Source organism: Elephantulus edwardii, unplaced genomic scaffold (genome assembly GCF_000299155.1).
Source record: "Elephantulus edwardii isolate Elephantulus edwardi_28Jun2011 unplaced genomic scaffold, EleEdw1.0 scaffold00001, whole genome shotgun sequence".
NCBI lineage: Eukaryota > Metazoa > Chordata > Mammalia > Macroscelidea > Macroscelididae > Elephantulus > Elephantulus edwardii.
The window spans coordinates 23,902,228-23,921,616 of NW_006399751.1; the positions used below are offsets into that span (position 1 = coordinate 23,902,228).

The window sequence follows — 19,389 nt, forward strand, 5'->3', positions numbered from 1 at the left end:
GGGGTGGGGGGTGGGGGGAAGGGACGTGGGAATTGTATACTAATGAAGGAATTTTTTTTTCCCTTTTTTTTTCTCTCTTCAGAGGGGGAAGCGAGCTGGTGGGGAGGGGTGGGCAGGGAGAAAATTGCGGCAATGAATGAATGGAAATCCAAAACCTCTGTAAAAAAAAAAAAGATAAAACAATCCTTACTAAATCCCTGTAACATTTCAATCGTATTGTACCCAAAAGTGATCTCTCTAGTAAAGTCTATTCGAAATAGTGGACAGAAACCTTTTTTTATCTCTCCATGATTGTCCCTTTAAATAAAATTCTATACTTAACCAACTATTGCTTTTCCAAAATGCCAAGGTCAATTGAATTCTATTTCTATTCTCCAAAGAGCTAGCCACCTGACCTAAAGTTGGTGTCAATGAGTAAAGGCAGCCTGGAACTCGGAGTTCTAGCACTAAGTCTGCCAACAGCTTGCTAGATTGTCCTGCATAAATGATTACACTATCATCTTTAAGGGAGGGTGATGATAAGATGACGATGATGCTAATGCATTATAAGGTTACATGCAGTTTTTGCTTTAAAAGCATTCTCAACAATTTTAGAGTCATTAATCTTCTCATTCTTTTAATAGTCCAGTAAATAATAAATATATTTCAGCATAAATAGACAGGATTGCTAAAAGCAAAACAGAACCCCACTAGTGACAATTAACAGTCATATTAAAGTAAAAATTAGAATATTACTTCTAATTATAAATCTTTTAAAAATTAGAATTTCTAGGGTACTATGAAAATTTACGTAAATAGGAAATGCTTTATAATTCACTGCTAAAGATGGGGGTGGGTCTCATACGCATAAGCACATTTCACAAATTCATGAAATACAGTGTGTTCCTCAGAAGAAGGAATTGTATTTCAAGAGTTCATTTCATCATATGAGCCTGTGTCCTGGGCAGGAAAAGTTTTTGGTTTTTTTTGACTAGGCATAGGTTCAGAATGTGTTAGCTGTGTTGCAGTAAGCACAGGAATTGACAACAAATCCACCACCAGAAGCATCTCTAATATTGCATGCTACTTACTACTGGTGCATCTTACTAGAGGCACTGAGGAACTGTGGCACTGTAAAATTAGCGGTGATGAAAGAAAAAAATTTAAAAAATCAATATCTTAAAAGTAGATGATTTAGAGCCTTTAGTTATCAGTTCCTAAAAACTGACTCTATGCTATAGTTACTAAGTTTCAAGATGGTAACAAAAGTAAAAACCACAGAACATTTAAACTTTAGATAAGCATAGCTCTTCCTGAATGTTTGAGCTAAAAAGTATATTGACATCTCAGCAACAATAAATTTATATTTTAAAATGGAAAAAAAAAGTATATTGAAACTTAGTACATCTTTACTTGTTTTTATTGAGTGCTGTGGGTTTTCAGAGGCAGCAAATCACACAGGGGGACTGTCCATCCTCCTCTTGCAGAAGAGCTTGTGGATTCAAACTGTGTGCACTTGTGATTGCAGCAAAGCTTCTTATCACTAGGTTACCAGAGCCCTCTAATTCATGCAAATTCCTCTTGGACAAAACTCATTTACAGTTACTATGGTAAAAGGAAACTCTGCTGGCTTAGTGGCAAAAACAAGTGCTGCAATCCCAAAGGCATGCGATTTAATCCACTAGCTGAGCTGCCTTGCTCTTATGTGATTTACAGCCTCTGAAAACCTGCTGGAGGGTCAGCTATGAGTTGGTTCTGACTCTACGGTACATGACAAAGGGAAAATCTTTTCCTTCTTTTGCTGACTTGTAGATAAATTCTCTGGCATACACACTAAGACTAACTGTCCTTATAATTCAGGTACAATATGGAAGTATGGATTTTTGCCTGGATAACTGAAATATCATTCTCCTTTTTGGTGCAAGTGTGCCTAATAATAGACCTTCCACCTTAATCTGTTCCCAAATACCCTCTGTTTGCAAATATTGTGAAGACGTCACAAACAAGAGATCCTGGCCCAAGAATTTGCTTCCGAAAAGTTTCATTACTTGTGAGATAGCTGTATTTATGATACTACATTTACTTCAGAAATTCCTGTTTATTCTTAATAAAGCACAATGCCATAGTTGTAAAGACTGTATACAATGAAACAGGACTCAGAAATTATTAATATGGCTTAGAACTACAAAAATGATGACACCAGCAACTTGCCCTTATCCTTTTAAAGCTATGTGAGTACAAAACAAAGGTAGTGCCAACTTCCATCTTAAAAACAGTTACTTAGTTTCTCATCTGCTATTGCTGCATGTTCTCTTCCCAGTCTAGTCCTGATGGAAAGGTTTATTTATATGGTATATGATACTTTTTTTTTAAAAAAAGACAGCCCTCATTGCCCCTGAGTTGGAACCACACACACCGGAACCTTCAGTGGGTTTTCCGAGGTTCTCAAGAGGAGATTCTCCCTCTCCCTCCCATAGAACCACTGCTGGATTTTAACTGCCACAGAAGTGCCAACTCTGGGTTAGAACACCTCCCTGCAGACTAAATCCAACTTATTACATGTTATTTCATTTGACCACTATATCATTTTATTTTAAAAGAAAAAAAAAAAGACTCCTACGATAACCTGTTCAACTCTCTTCAAATACTTGGAATAGAATTTCTGACTCCTTATTCACACTTGTTCTCATTTTAGGAAAACAAACTCTTCCTACTAAAAAAACTTAACTGTCATTTGTGGTTGTTAGGTGTCATCCAGTATGACCCATAGTGACCCTAGGAACAGCAGATCTGACCCCTGTGCAATCCTGTGCCATCCTCACACTTTCTGACACACTACAGCTCATTGTGGCAGTCACTGCGTCAATCCATCTAGTGGAAGGTCTTCCTCTTTTTCACCAACCCTCTGCCTTTCCAAGTCTCATGTCCATGCCAAGAAATTGCCTCCCCCAGCCCATGCCCAAAATATGAGACAAAGCTTTATCATCTTTGCCTCCTAGGGGCACTCTGGCTACACTTTCTCCAAGATACATTTGTTTGGCAATTCATGGGAAGTTCAATGCTATTCTCCAACACTACAGCTCAAAGGCATCAATTTTTCTTTTATTATCCTTATTCACCACCAGGTCTCAGGTGCATCGCAAATGACTGAAAAGGCCGTGGTTGAATCAGATATACCTTAGCCCTCAAACTGATATCACTATTCCTCAACAATTTTGAAAGGTCCCTTACTAGACTGTTCCAGACCAATAGGTCTCCTGATCTGCCTGGTGGTTCCAAGTGTACTGATTCTGGATCCAAGTAAGAGTAAATAGTTGACAACTTCAATTTTTTTCTCCATCTATCATGATGTTGTCTTATCTGTATAACACAAGTTATTGATGAGTCTTCCTCCAATCTTGATGCTACATTCTCGTTCACAGAATCCAGCTGCCTGAATAATTTGCACAGCATATAGACGGAATAGGTATGGAGAGAGAATGTAAACCTGACACACTTCTTTCTTAATTTTAAAATATGTAGTGTTTCCTGTAGGACCCGAGGGCCGCATAACAAAAATTATGGCTACTATTAACAACACATTTATTAATTTTATAATTAATATTCTTTAAAAGACACAGAAATCATTTGTCTATTTGCTGTACTGAACAACTTGGAATTGCTGTGATGCTGAACACTACTGTTTCCATAGTCTTGTCAAATACCATAATGGTTACCGATTATGTACAATGTTTGGATGAGCTTCCAGATTGATTCATGTTGGGAAGCAGGAGTGGATCAAATTCCTAAACTAGATGCCTTTGGAAACTCTACAAATTCCTTTTTTTTTTAAAATTCTCTCAAGTTATTTTATTTTTTTTTTTTTTTTGGTGTGTGTACTGTCAAATAAGATCTGACTGGTATAGGAGGAGAATGACTCCTCCCTCTTCAGCAGAACATCTGGTGAATTCAAACCACGTATCTCTGGGATTGCAGTGTAGCTTCTTACCACTAGGACACCAGAGTTCCCTTAAACTCTCTTATATATGTACAGAAATGATGTTAATTATAGAACAGATTTCAGGTCTTTTGTTCAAAGCTTACTCTGAGTCATATTTGACTTGACAACACTTAACCACTTCTAAATGAGACTAGAGTTGCTATATCTGGAGGAACATTCTTCCACTTTGCACATCACTCTTTGTCAATGTGCTGTATGAAGTAATCTGGGTTTGCTGTGATGCTGAACCTTGTACCATGCAGTTATCAAATACCAGAATGGTTTCCCATTATGGACAGTATTTGGTGGAGCTGCCAGTTGTAAAATAGGTTAGTAAACAGGAATGACATCCACTTCCTAAACCATATATCTCTGGAAAGTCTATGAACTTGGAGAAACAATGATAGTTATGGAAAGGCATTAGGTCTTTTGTTCACAGAGTTGCTATGAGTTGACCTTGACTTGATGGCCATCAACAACAACAGTGTTCCCTTGCTCTTTTCACACAGAAGTCTCTTGGTACAGGTATAGGTTTCGCATGAGCACAATAAACTGCTCTGGATTCCCATTATTCTCAATGGTAGCCATAATATGTTACGATCCACAGTCAAATGTCTTGGCAGTCAATAAAGCATAAATAGTCATTCTTCTGTTATTTTTTACTTTCAGCCAGGATCCATCTGACCTCAGCAATGATATCCCTGGTGACACGGCCTCTTCTAAATCCTGCTTAAACTTCTGGTAGTTTTCTTTTTAGCCATTTTTGAATGATCTTTACCAGTATTTTGCTTGCATATATTATTAAGGACATTATTCGATAGTTTCAACATTATGTTGGATCACCTTTCTTGGAATGGAAACAAATGTGGATCTCTTCCAGTCAGTCAACCAGCCAGCTGTCCTCCAAATTTCCTGGCTGAGAATGGTGGGTACATCCAGGACTGCATCTGTTAAGTTGAAGCATGTCAATCAGTATGTCATCGATTCCTGGAGCCTTATTTTTGCACCTTCAGTGCAGTTTCAACTTCCTCTTTTATTAACATTGGCTCTTATTCATATGGTACCTCCTAAAATTCTTCAGTGTCGGTCAATTCTTTTTAGTATAGTAACTGTATATTCCCTCCATCTCCTTTTGGCCTCTATTTAAAATCAAGTTTAATAAGTTTCTTAAACATTTCACTGGAGACACAAAAAGATAATTTCTTATGTAAAGTACGTAAAATACCAGCAAATTTTATTTTAATTTTTCAAATATAACAACTGTTTTAGATGGAAGTTGTTTTAATAGCTTTATAAAATATTACAATTACATATTACCATTTAAGGCTGAGATTTGAGAATTCTAATGTGTATGACTTTAAAATTCTACACACCAGTTAGTTTGGTAAAAAAAAAAAAATTAACTAAATTACTAATTTTAATTCTATAACTGCAATTTCCCTTGAAAAATTTTCAAAATAAACTAGTTTTTTTTTAAAAAATCATTTCCACACATCAAATTATCATCCTTTTGTGGCTATTGCTTTGTTGTTGTTGTTGTTATGTGCTGTGAATCTAGAACCGACTCCTAGCTGACCCTCCAGTGGGTTTTCAGAGGCTGTAAATCACATGGGAGGAGACTGCGCATCCTTCACCCACAGAGCAGCTGCTGGATTCCAACTGAGTGCCTTTGAGTTTACAGCATAATTCCTTACCAGGAACCCACCAGAGCTGTATGAATTAAGTATAGAAAGTGAACTTTGCCCTCTAAAAAAGTATTCATTATGCTTTCCTGAAAACCATTTATTTTAAAATGGAATTTACCTTAAAAAACATCTATTCAAGTATAAGCTCTATGATAGATTTACTACTCTAGGCCTGGTTCTATTTATTATTTTATTACAAGAGTATTTTTAAACTTATAAATACCTTCCTAACAGAGGTTGTACAAGTGCAGCATAACCTATTGTGGAGCATGAAATTGGAACTGAATTCTTGGCTTTGCTTATGGGACATACTATGTGTCTCTCGACAGGTTACAATTTTCATGTTCCATTCATTTCAGGGTGCACAGCTCCTATGAAGTAAAATACCTAGCAGCATAACCTGGAGAGCAAACAATGAATAATTTGTTGACCAGGTTATGAGAGCAAACAATAAGTAATTTGTTGACCATTAGAGAAGCTTTTGAAGTTACAGAAAAAAGGCCTAGTATTTTACTTCATAAGATTTTAGTAACAGTTTTTTGGTTTCCCTGGGAAGTATATTCCGAGACAGAGATTAGTGGGCATGACATTTATTGTCGAGTGCCCGCAGGGTTATTACCTGTGGGGGCAGTGTAGAAAATAGGGCAGAAAAATGTAGGGCTGTGCCACCCTCCCAACAAAGCCTCAGATGACTCAAGGCAATCTGGAGCTAAGATGGCCCAAAAGAACTATCGTGAATAGGCAAAGAGCCTTTATATCGCTGATCGATCAGGTACTCGTTACACAGTGCTCCCAGAAAGGAAAGTACCCTTGGGATGGTAGTATTCTCCCACCAGTTGAGTTGAAAACATTCCACAGAGGAAGTCTTAGCTTTAAGAATTCACTGCCATTCTTGGCAGCTGAGATAATAAGCTCTTCAGTTCTGAAGACAGTCATCTGTGTAGTGTACCAATGTTTACAGCTGAATAAAAGGCTTTGTTCCAGCTGTATATTGTCTTCAGTAAAGGAAATATAAATTCCATTTACATCACTTTTATGAACTTGTAGAACTATCCTGACAGAGGTCAGAATAGTGGTTAGTAATCAAGAATAACTGGGAAGGACATGAGAGAAAAAACATTCCATGGAGCTGATAATGTTCTCTAGCCTGGTCCAGAACTTATACAAACAGTTTATGTATGCATGCACTATATCTCTCAACTCACTGCTGTCAAGTCAGAGACGACCCTTCAGCAGGTTTTAGGAGGGTATATATTGCACGATAGGAGACTGTTCATCTATATCCTTCAGAGTACCTGAAGGATTCAAACCCCCTACCTTTGGATTGGCAACACACCTCTTTACGTGCTAGGCCACCAGAGCTCCATATATATAGTGCCTGTATTTATAATCACCAACACACATACTTGTGTGTGATTTTCCTCAAATATTAACCAAAAAAAAGACCACTCTGTAAAATTTTCTATTAATACATCCCAAAATAAAAAATGTACTTTTTAACCTTTGGAGTTTTTCACTATTAAAATACTTCTTTCTAGTTTTCCTTTTTAAGCGTTTTTTTGGTCTCTGTGATTTGACTGAAAGTTTATAGGAGAGACTGCTATTCCATCCAACCATTCATATGCATTTTCTTTTAAGTTATGGATTATAATCCCCACATTGTAACAACACCGCTCATACTATCTTCCTGGGATTGTTGTGTCCGTTCGTCCTTCTGTCCACTCCCTTTCTGTCTTTGGAGCTTCATCCTGGAACTAATGTTGCCCTTTAGATTCTGAATGGTTGATTATTTTCAGGGATTAATTTCTACCTGGTGCTATTATCCCCTTAAAGATCTAACTACTGTCTGACTGAAAGGTGGGCCATAGGCATAAGTTGGGTTCCAGGCTTAAAAAGGTAGCTGAGGGCGACAGACTCAGGGGTCCTATTGGCCTCCAGCAGATCAGCAAGGTATGAAGAGAACATTTTGATGATTTTGGGTCCTGTTCTACATTAACCTCTCATTCTACTTTATTACGATCTCATGCAGAGCAGTCAGAAACCCTTTCATAGTTGTGATGTGTAAACTTTTATATATTTGAAATCAAAGAATTTGAAAAAAAAAAAATCCAGTAAATCCTAATAAACTAGGATATCAAGTAGAAGACTTAAGCAATCAAATAAACAAAAGAGAGAGAAATACTTGCAAAACTGCCGTCTAAAATCTGAAATGCAGTTAAGATTTGGATAACTCATTCTGGCTTATGGGTAACATATTTTAAAAGATCAAGTACAGTGCTGCCATCTAGCAGACAAAATAACAGCCAATAAGCTCTGAAAGATTATGTGCATTTTAAGACAGATAAATACCAAAATCTATTTTCTAACAATACCCTGAGACATCAAAGCTTTAAGGCTATCTGGTAAATCAGGGTAACAGCTAAAATGCAAATATTTATGTTCTTAACAAAAAAAAAAGGATTTTTAAAGTAGCCACTGAGAGCTCGAATAGTACAACTAAGGATGGGTGCTTCAGAGGTTTTTTAGCACAAACCCCATGTTATTTTTAAAGCAAATCTGCTTTAAAAGACCCAGAGCTGTATGTTCCTAGTCAAAGTTTCTGGAGAGAAAGAAGTGCAGTGTCCAACTGGCCGTCCCCAACATGCATTTGGAAAGTCAGTGGCGTTTAAGTGAAGTGCTGACAAGGAGCAACACAGGGTGCACTTGTTTGGGATAAAGCTGTTAAGCAGAATGTGTTTAAGGAATTATAATGTCTCTTCTCCCCAGACAACTACCGCTATATCCTTTGGGCTGCAACAGCAAGATTTCTCAATTCCCACTCTGCCAACACACACATACACACACGCAACACCAAACTGCTGTGAAGTTCATTTTGAGTCAGACACCTTCCAACAGGTTTCTGAGGCTTTAAACTGTTGTGGGAGAAGACAGTCCATTTTCCTCAGAGGAAACTAAGTAAATGGTCCAGAGAAGAGATACAGAGAATATGCCAATTTCTCCAGATAGGTATGTTATGTCCCATCCAGTTGGAAATGACTCATAGCTGACCCTCTAGCAGGTTTTCAGAGGCTTTGAACTGTACAGGAGATTGCCCATCTTTCTCCAAAATAGCAGCTAATGGATTCAAACCACTTGCCTTTGGTTGACAGTGTAACTCCCTTTCCACTAGGCCACAGAAAGGTATAATATCCTCCAACTTGACAGCTACTGACCATTCAGTGCTACTAAGACTATCAGGTAAGATGTGATATTCTAACCATGTAGTTGAAGCCAACTTAGAGCTGACCCTCTAATGGGTTTTCAGAAGCAGTTAATTGAATATAGGATGGGACTGCCCATCCTCTTAAAGAACCATTACAGAAACTAAAAAAAAAAAAAAACAACACCCAAAACCAGGTTCTAAGTAGTTTTTGCCAAACTAGTTAGGTGGTTTTAGCAGAGACAATGTAATAAAACTGATAACAGTGTAAATGAGTGTGCCAAGCACTGAACTACCAAGTTTACAGACACTAAAAGCACCTAACCACAGTAAGAGATGCAAATTAAAACCACAATGAGATACCATCTCACCCCAGAAGCAGTGGCAAAGTTTAGCAGAACAGTAAGCAATAAATGTTGGAGAGAATGTGAAGAGACAGGACATCTTATCCACAGTTGGTGGGATTATAAAACAGTACAACCACTTGAAATGGCAGTTTGGCATGTCCACAAAAAAGCTGAACATAGAAATGCCATATGACCCAGCTATTCCACTGCTTGGAATATACCCCGAGAAAATGAGAACTGTGGCAAAATGAATATTTGTACACCAATGTTCATGGCATCGTTACTTACCATCACAAGAACATGAAAATAGCCCAAATGTCCAACTAAATCAAATGGACTGAGATAGTGTGGTACATTCACACAACGGAAAACTAGGCAGCATGCAGGAGCAATGATTTTGAAAATTACCTAACTTGGGAGCAACTAGAGAGCATTATGCTAAGTGAACTAACTCAGTCCCATAAGGACAAACACTGTATAAGATCATTACTGTAGAAACAGAAAGATAACCAGTAAAATGGGTAGGAGGATCGAAGGTGAGGAGAATGGGAGCAGAGGGGTGAGGACAGGCAGGGGGAGTTAATCATAGGGTCACACAATTTGATGGGTGGAGGGAGATGTGGGTAAAGGAAATGGGAAAGATCCAGTGTGAAAAACAATGTGTAGGACCTTTATAAGTAAACCCATTTAAAAAAAAAAATTAAATAAAAGTGACTAACCAAAAGGCATGATTAAAATTCTAGCATCCAATCTGCCCCTCACTTCAAGGTTTTAGGCCAAATTAATCTCACCTATACTGACTAAAGGGATACTTCTAGTATATGTTTCACAGAACAAATAGTAATATACTTCTCAATAAAAGGGTTTCATGATCAACTAGGTGTGGTGAAATGTAGATACTACTGTTATTGTGTTATGTGCCATGAATTGCCTGTGACTCAAAGCAACCCTAGGTACAGCAGCTCTGAAGCCTACCCTGTCTTAAGTCAGTCTCACTAGTTCCGACACACCAACCCCCATCACCCCAGTTACTGTATCAATCCATCTCATCTGGGGTCTTTCTCTCCTGTGCTGTCTCTTCACCCTTCCAAGCATGATGTCCTTCTCCAAGGACTAGTCTCTCCTGACCACGTGCCCAAAGTGTGTGAGGCGAAGTTTCAAAATCTTAGCCTCCAAGAACCTTGGTTTCACCCTCTCCAAGAAAGACCTATTTGTTTTCTTGGCAGTTCATGGTATGTTCAAGACTCTTCTTCAGCCCACTATTTTAAAGCATTAATTCTTTCATCCTGAGTCATTGTCCAGCTCTCTGATGCACAGCAAGTAATTATAAAGACCATGGCCTGGATTAGACACACCTTAGTCTCTAAAATAGTCAGTAAAATAAACAATATAAATTACCTTACCTCAGCTACACAACAAATTGATCCCAAGGCTTCTCCACGAAAACCGTAAGTGGTCAAATTTTCAAGATCTTCATGACTATTTAATTTTGAGGTATAGTACTTCTTTGCCATCACTGGTGCATCGACAGCCTTGATACCCTCACCATTGTCTCGCACCTCAACTTTATCAAAACCATAGTTTTCCTACAAAGTTAAAAAATACTTTCAGTATATAAAAACATTGACTATTGAGAGACAGAAAGAAACACAAGTGGAACAATTATTAATTTTTATAGGAGCTTAATATTATGTTAAATTTTCACAGCTCTATTAATTCTTAAGTATGGTGATAAGAGTACATTCTTTGTTTTCTCTGGGCTCAGATTGAACTATAAAATAAGGAAGTCAGTATGATTTTTTAACTTTCTTTAGTTTCAGTATGTTAAAACTAGACTAAAAAATATTAACTATGAATGACAAAAACATGCTGTATATGTAGCCCTGCAAACAAAATATATCACTGCAAACACTTTGCTTTTCCACCAAGAGTCTAACAATTATTCTTACTCAATCTTAACTTTTGATACTTTCTCCCCTGAACTACTGAATGCTTGCCTAAGAAAGGTTCACCACACTGTAACTTCTCTGCAAACAGTTACCAAACAGGAAGCTGTTAAGAAAATGTATCTGATTTGGCCTTAAGAATGATGAATTTGAAATTTAAGAAAGTACAGAAAGTATTTCAATTGACAGTATAGCTTTTGTAGTCTAATACTGAAAAACACATAGAGGGGGAAAACCCACCAAAATCTTAACTCCCACAGTGACCACATTTTCTATGAATAACCGGTTGTCTTTGAGTTCACTCCATCTCATGGCCACCCCATATATGCTGCAGCAGAAGTGTGGTTGACCACAGTTCCATCACCGTCTGGGGTTGATCACAGGCTGACATTTTTAGAAGTAAGACTGCTAAGCACCTGAATCTCCGATCTTATAGATAGGAGCTGACTTGTTACCAACTGGCATCACTCAGATACTCCCAAATTATAAACTGGGTAGCCACTTATTATTGTAACCTTAACTCCCCAAAACTTTATGCATACAGTAACAGATACAAGTCAGAAAGGGGGGGAACCTCCTACAATTATGACACTGATAGTAAAAATAACAGAACTTGTGTCAATACATCTTACATACAAAACATTTACAAAGAGGGAGGGTTAGAAAACACTTTATAATTCTAATGATGCAAAATTAAGTGCACGTTTTGGGAATAATTTGTTTCATTTTATAAGCAATCAATTAACTAGAGGAATGTAATTTTTTAACATAAATAAGAACTTCAAGCACAGAAATAAGAAGATACAGATTTTTTTTTTAATGTATAAAATAAAAAAAAATATCTGATTAACCATGAAAATATTCAGTCAGGACAACTATTAGTATACTGTTACTGTTTTGTGCCATTGAAATGACTACAACTCATAGCGACCCCCATGCACAATGCCACTGAACCTTGCCCTATCCCGGATTAATCTCTCTGTTTCTAACCTACCTGCCCCTATTTCTCTAGTCACTGAGTCAATCCATCTCATCCAGGACCTTTCTCTCTTATACTGTCCCTCCACTCTTCCAAGTATGGTATCCTTCTCCAAAGACTGGTCCCTCCAGGCAACAAGCCCAAAGTATGCCAGATAGAGCTTAAAAATTCTTGCCTCCAAGGAACACTGGCTTCACCCTCTCCAGGACAGATCTCTGTTCTCTTGGAAGTCTATGATATGTTCAATACTCTTTCCAAAGGCATCTTTTATCATCTTTATTCACTGTCAAGCTTTCCGATGCATAGCAAGTAACTCTGAAGACCATGGCCTCGATCAGGCACAACTTAGTCTCTAAACTGACATGGTTGCTCTTCAGCCCTTTGGAGAGGTCCTTGCCAGTAGAGTTTCCCAAAGTAATTTGCCTTTTGATTTCCTGGCTGCTGATACCAAGAGTGTTGACTGTGGAGCTAAGTAAGCGGAAACTGTTAACAATCTCAGTATTTTCTCCACTTATCATGGTGCTGTCAATTGGCCCAGTGAGAATCTTTGCCTTCTTAATGTTAAACTTCAATCTATATTTAAGACTACATTCCTTGACCGTCTGCACTAAACACTTCTGGTCCTATTCAGTTTCAGCAAACAAGGTTGTGTTATTTGCAGAACCGATTGTTGATGAGTGTTCCTCCAATTCTGATGCCATATTCTTCCTCACAAAGCCCAGCTTCTTTCTTCAATGACCTGTCCTCCAAAGAGATTGAAAAGGTATGGGGATAGGATACGTCCCTGTGACATTAATTTCCTGATTCTGAACAATGCAGTGTTTCCTTACTCTGTTCTGATGACTGCTTCCTGGTCCAAGTATAGGTTTTGCATGAGCACAATATCAAGTTACCAACAACCAGAGCCAAAGAGAAAGGAATAGATGATGTCTACCAACATTTGTACTCAGAAATTGATTAAACATGCAACCATGATGCATTAATAATAAAAAGTCCCAATTTCAAGCTGGGCAAAACACATTGAAAAAATTTTCAGAGGAAGATACTCAACTGGTCAACAGATACATGAAGAAATGCTCAAAATCAATGGCAATAAGAGAGATGCAAATCAAAACCACAATGAGATACTATCTCATTCCAATACCAGTGGCAAAGTTTAACAGGACAGCAAGTAATAAATGTTGGAGAGAATGTGGCGAGATAGGAATCCTAATGCATTGTTGGTGGGACTGTAAAATGGTACAACCACTCTGGAAGGCAGTGTGGCGCTTCCTCAAAAAAGCTGAACATTGAAATTCCGTATGACCCAACTATTCCACTGCTTGGAATATATACCCTGACAAAAATTAGAACTGAGGGACAGAGACTGGTATACCAAAGGTTATAGCAGAGTTATTTACAATCGCCAAGAACATGGAAACAGCCCAGATGCCCAATCACAACTGAATGGATTGAGAAATTATGGTACATTCATATAATGGAATACTATGCAACACACAGAAGTAATGATTTTATAAATTACTACCTAACTTGGGAGGGACTGGAGAGCATTATACAGCGTGAACTAACTCAGTCTCAAAGGACAAATACTGTATAAAGCCATTATTGTAGAATGAGTAAGAGGATCCAAGCAGGGAAGGGTAAAAGCAGAGGGGTGAAGATGGGCGGGGGGTTAGGGAAGCATTGGTCAATCATGGGGGTCACACAATTTGATGGGCTATGGGAAAGATCCAATGTGAAAAACAATGTATTCGAACTTTGTAAATAAACCAGTATTAAAAATTTTAAAAACAAAACAAAACACACCAAAAAAACCAACACCAGGAGACTGGGATGTTGTTGTTGTTGTCATGTGCCATCGAGGCGTTTGTGACTCATAGCGACCCTATGTACAACAGCCCTAAACCCTGCTCAATCCTGTGCCAATCTCATTGCCTCTGACACACCCATCCCGATTACCCCAGTCACTGAATCAATCCACCTCATAGAGGGTCTTCCCCTCCTGCGCTGTCCCTCCACTCTGCCCAGCATGATGTCCCTCTCTAAAGACTTGTCTCTCCTTACAACATGTCCAAAGTATGTCAGGCGAAGCCCCAGAATCCTTGCCTCCAAGTAGCAGCCTGGTTTAACCCTCTCTAGGATGAATCTGTTTGACTGGGATGTAAAAGTTGGAAATAAAAAAGTTCAGTAGTAAAAAAACATGGACTTGGTGACAGACATTAGGCTGGAGATAGAACAATGGTGTTTTGTATAATCAATTATTTATTCATTGTAAATAGCTTTTATAAGAAACACAAACAGCTATTATAATAGTATATGTAAACAATAATAAAACTGGTTCTCTTATAAAGAGCAATAGATTGTTTATTTTCAACGCATGATGCATATACTGAAGAACATACTAAAATATACAGCCAGACAAAAACGTTTCATTTACTTTTATTTACATGACTTTTATTGTCTCTGTAATAATAACCAAAACAAGAGCTCATATTTTTTTTTCTTGCAGAGAGCTTTAAACTAGATAGTTACCTAAGATTCTAAAACAAAATCTGTTAACTGTTCCAATGTATATAATTATTATCAATAGTTCTCTGATCAGACTGAACCAACTACATGAAATGTCTAAAATATATTTTTGGGGTTTAATAAGATTATTGTCACAGACTCAACTGTGTCCCCCTAGCTCTATTAGAGTTATCCACAGCACGTATGCCACTAGCCAAAAAGTGAGGTGTCTCCGTAGTTTAAAATTAGCAGCGGCAGGAAGATGGGCACTGCTCTCTCATTAAGATTTACAGCTTCAGAAACTTCATGGAGGGTGACTATATGAACTCAATGATGCTTAGTATTTCTAGTACTGGCTTGGTCTGAAAAACCTTAACTCTCTGAGCTAAAAATTTTACAATAAGGGAGACAAACTACAAAGTAAATGTATAAATCATAATGGGTATTATAAACTAGATGTCAATCCGTTGATGAAAACTCACAACAACTCCATGTGTTATTGGAGTAAATTGTGCTCCAAAGGATTTTCAATGGCTGATTTTTCAATAGTCAGGTCATGTTGTAGCTGTTGTTGTTAGGTGCCATGGAATGAGTATGACTCCTAGCGACTCTATGAACAACAGATCTGAGCCCTGCCCTATCCTCATCATTTCTGATATACTTGAGCCCACTGCTGCAGTCAATGTCTCAGTCCATCTTTCACCTGCTCTCTATCTACACAAGCATTATGTCTTTTTCTAAGGAATAGCCTCTCCTAACAACATGCCAGGAAAGAACAGAGTTTCTCTCTGTTGTTCATAGGGTCGCTTATGAGTCATACTGGGCTTGAGGGAATTTAACAACATAACCCAAGGATGTGAGACAACACTTTACAATCTTTGCTTGCAGGGAGTATTCTGGCTGTACTTTGTTTAAGACATATCAATTTGTTTTTTGGCGGTCCACAGCGTATTAAGTACTCTTCTCTAACACCATAGTGCAAAGGCATCAACTTTCCTTCTGCCGTCCATACTTATTGTCCAGCTTTTGATGACTTCTAAATGACTGAAAAGACCATGAAACGAATCCAGCCTATCTTAGTCTTCTAGCTGACATCACTGTTCCTTAATAACTTGAAGAGGTTCCTGACAGCCGACTTTCCAAAAGCAATGAATATTCTGACCTCCTGGCTGCTGATAACAAGGGTGTTGACTATGGAGCCAAGTAAGATGAAATCATTGGCCATTTCAAGCTTTTTCCTGTCTTGCTATACTCCCATGTCTTAGCAAGATCTATCATACAGAAGACCACCATTCTGACCCCATGCCAGGTCTCCTGGGCCTGTGTGCAGCACCAGCATCCATCCCCTTGATTTTAATATCCTCATCGAGGTCTTTACCTCACCATGCCAGTCATCAGCCTCATCCAGAAGGTTCCAGCACCCACACGGGCTCTATCCTGCCATCCCACCACAGGCCACAGCTAGACTCTGCACCATGATTTGTGTATGCTCGATTTGCTATTAGAGGTATAGCCCATATCTCTCAGTCTGTTGTACTGGAAATCAATTTGCAATCTGCTAACTGCTTCGCTTAGATGTGCACACGCTTGCTTCTTTCTTATTTGCTCTTCTCAGTACAACACCTGTCTGTCAGTTTGCTGTACTGGAGCAACTCGTTGGTGGTTATGATGCTGGAAACTATGCTACCTGTGTGTCAAATGCCAGAGGGTCATCCGCAGTGGTACGTTTCACCAGAGCTCTCAAATTAACACAGACTAGGAAGCAGGATTGGCCATTCACTTCCAAAATAACAGACCTCTTAAAACCCTATGAAAAGCAGAGGAATACGAGTAGTTACAGTAATAGTGGTAGGGCCTATATTACAAAAAAACTAGGAGAGAAACAGCTGTACACACGCTTTAATAACTGAAACGTAGAATGTACATAGTATCACTGTGGGAACAAATGAGCCAGGTCATGCATATTTATAACAGAAATAATCATTAACATAAAGAATTATATATATGTGTGTGTGTGTATACATATCTATCTATCTATCTATCTATCTATCTATCTATCTATCTATCTATGTATCTATCTATCTATCTAATTTCATTTAAATTTTAAAATGTGGGGGGAAAGGCAAATGGGTTTAAAGTAAGATTGTGTCATTATTAAGTCAACTACAACTCCTAGCAACTCTTAACAATGGCTCTGAACTTTGCCCTATCCTGAGACAAAGATTAGGTGGGAAAAAATATAATAGAGAGTATACAGACTAAAGCCTTCAATATAGACTGAAGCTCAATATCAAGAAAACGAAAATTCTCACCACTTGGTCAATTGGCAGCATCATGAAAAGAGAGACTGAGATTATTAACAGATTCAGAATCAACACACTTGGTATCAGCAGCCAAGAAATAAAAAGATGAATTGCACTGGGAAAGTCTACTGTCAGGGACTGCTCCAGAGTACTGAAGAGCAGGATTTCAGTCTAGAGACAGGTGTGCCTGATCCAGCCCATGGTCTTCACAAGTACTTGTTATGCATCAGAAAGCTAGACAATGACTAAGGATGATAGAAGAATCAATGCCTTTAAGTTGTGGTGCTAAAGAAGAGCACTGACTATTTCATGGACTGTTAAGAGAACAAACAGTTCCATCCCATGGAAGGTGAAACAAGGCTGCTCCTTGGAGACAAGGATTTTGAAGCTCTGTCACACTTTGGGCATTTCACTAGGAGGGATCATTTCTTGAAGAGGGATATCATGCATGAAAGGGTAGAGAAAGAGCGCAAAAGAGGAAGACCTTGGGTAAATGAATTGACTCAGTGCTTGGGGTAATGGGGGTAGGTGTGGCAGAGATAATGAGGTTTGCTCAGACAGAGCAGGGTTCAGAGCTTTTATACACAGGGTCACTATGAGTTGCAGGCAACTTGATGGTATATAACAAAAACAACATATACTAAAAACATAAATAACTGAAATTGAATATTAGTAGAAAATAAAGAAATTAAAGTGAGCATTTCGATTTTTATATGAAGTCGGAAAAAATGTTTTCTTATATAATCTCCTTTAGTGTGAACATGATGCTAATTGATGCTAAAATTAATCCTTAAGAATTTACTCTTAAACTAGAAAATGGGTCAAATATCCTAAAAAGAACTGAAATCTGGTGGCTTCGTATAAGGAGGTACACTGCCAACTCAAAGGTATGTAGTTCTAATCTATCAGCTGTTCTGTGGGAAAGAGAAGGGCAATCTCATCCTATGTAATTTACTTCCTCTGAAAATGTGCTGGAGGGTAAGCTATGGGTTGTTTCCTACTCACGGTAAATAAAAACTGTCATAGTGATTCTATCTCATAGAGACCGTCCTGGACACGGTAGAACTGCACTAGACAGTTTTCAAAACTAACAAATCTTTACAGTAGCAGACTGCCACACCTTTCTCTCATGGAGTGGCTTATGGATTCAAACTACTCACATTATGGCTAACTGCTGAAGCCTTTTAACCACTATACAAATTCTTATTTTTGTTTAAAGTCATTTAGCTTTTCCAAGAAACTTACCAGTTTAACATCTATGCTTGTAGCACCAGCATCCAAGGAGTTTTCAATAAGCTCTTTTACAACACTAACCACTGAAGTGATTATCTGAGAACTTGACAGGAGGCGAATTGTAGCTGCAGACAACTGTTTCATTCTAGCTTTTAAACAGGGCAGCTAGAAAAGAAAAATACAAGTTATAATTTGTTATATACGCCTAATAAATAGACAATAGAAATGATAATATAATAGCAGGTTATATTTATTGGATGCTTACTGTGTGTCAGGTTCTACATATATAGTTAAATAATTTATTCCTTCTACATAGCAAAATAGATGTCATTATATCTCTATTTAATATAGAAAAGAAGGCAGAAAGAAGTTAAAAAACTTTCCAAAGTTATGAGTCAGTTAAGTGGTTGGGTGCATTCAAGACAGAACCAACTCATAGCTAGCCCTCCGGGGGTTTCAGAGGCTTTAAATCACACAGGAGGAGACTGTTCATCTTTCTCTTGCAGAGTAGCTGGTGGATTCGACCCCATGTCTTAAGGCTGGCAGTGCAACTTCTTACCACTAAACCACCAGAGTTCATTATAAACTACCATGCAATATTTCTTCTTTGGATATATAACCCACCTACCTTTTATGTAGTAGTGATAAACAAGTCTTAAATACACTACCTTTAAAATCTAAAAATAATATCACTGAGAAATATACCTTTTTTTTTTTTTGATATTTGGAGAGAAATATACTTTTTTCCTAATTTCTCTCAGAACTTTCATTTGACTTTAACTTTGTGTTTTTTTTTTTTACTAAATATCTGAAACTCAACATATAACTTTCCGCTTTCTCCGACCTATGATGTTCCTATCAGAGTTAAATCCTTTCATAAAGATCCAATTTAATGAATTTCTATGCCCCCCCCCTTTTCTGGTTTCTCTATTATAATATTTCAAACTCTCAATATACTACCGCAATTAATTCCAGACCTCTTGACCCTTGGTCCTCCAATCTATATTGTTCATTAATAATGCTCATAATTACACTAAGAACAGCTGCTACAATTTAATGAATAATTGATCCTATAAACAATCATGAAAAGCAGTTATTATGTATAATTATCAATACCATTTAGGAAGTAAAACAAAAAAAGCCAAAAACTGAGATATAAAACCACTTAATCTACCAGCACTGGCTGAAAATCGCCTGTGACTTCATCCATAGCCACTGGTGAGAGTCAGCG

General features: G+C 37.8%; 1 protein-coding gene across 1 annotated transcript in view; it reads right to left on the minus strand.

Annotated features, from left to right (window-relative positions):
• PMS1 (PMS1 postmeiotic segregation increased 1 (S. cerevisiae)) overlaps positions 1-18,317 on the minus strand; it is a 105,540-nt gene extending 87,223 nt beyond the window's left edge. Inside the window, exons 1-2 of the mRNA XM_006878937.1 lie at positions 18,171-18,317; positions 10,593-10,775 (exon numbers count right to left, since the gene is read on the minus strand). Of these exons, the coding sequence (XP_006878999.1) occupies positions 10,593-10,775; positions 18,171-18,302 (315 nt within the window). The 5' untranslated portion in view covers positions 18,303-18,317. The remainder of the gene's footprint in view (positions 1-10,592; positions 10,776-18,170) is intronic.
• Positions 18,318-19,389: the final 1,072 nt, after the last annotated feature.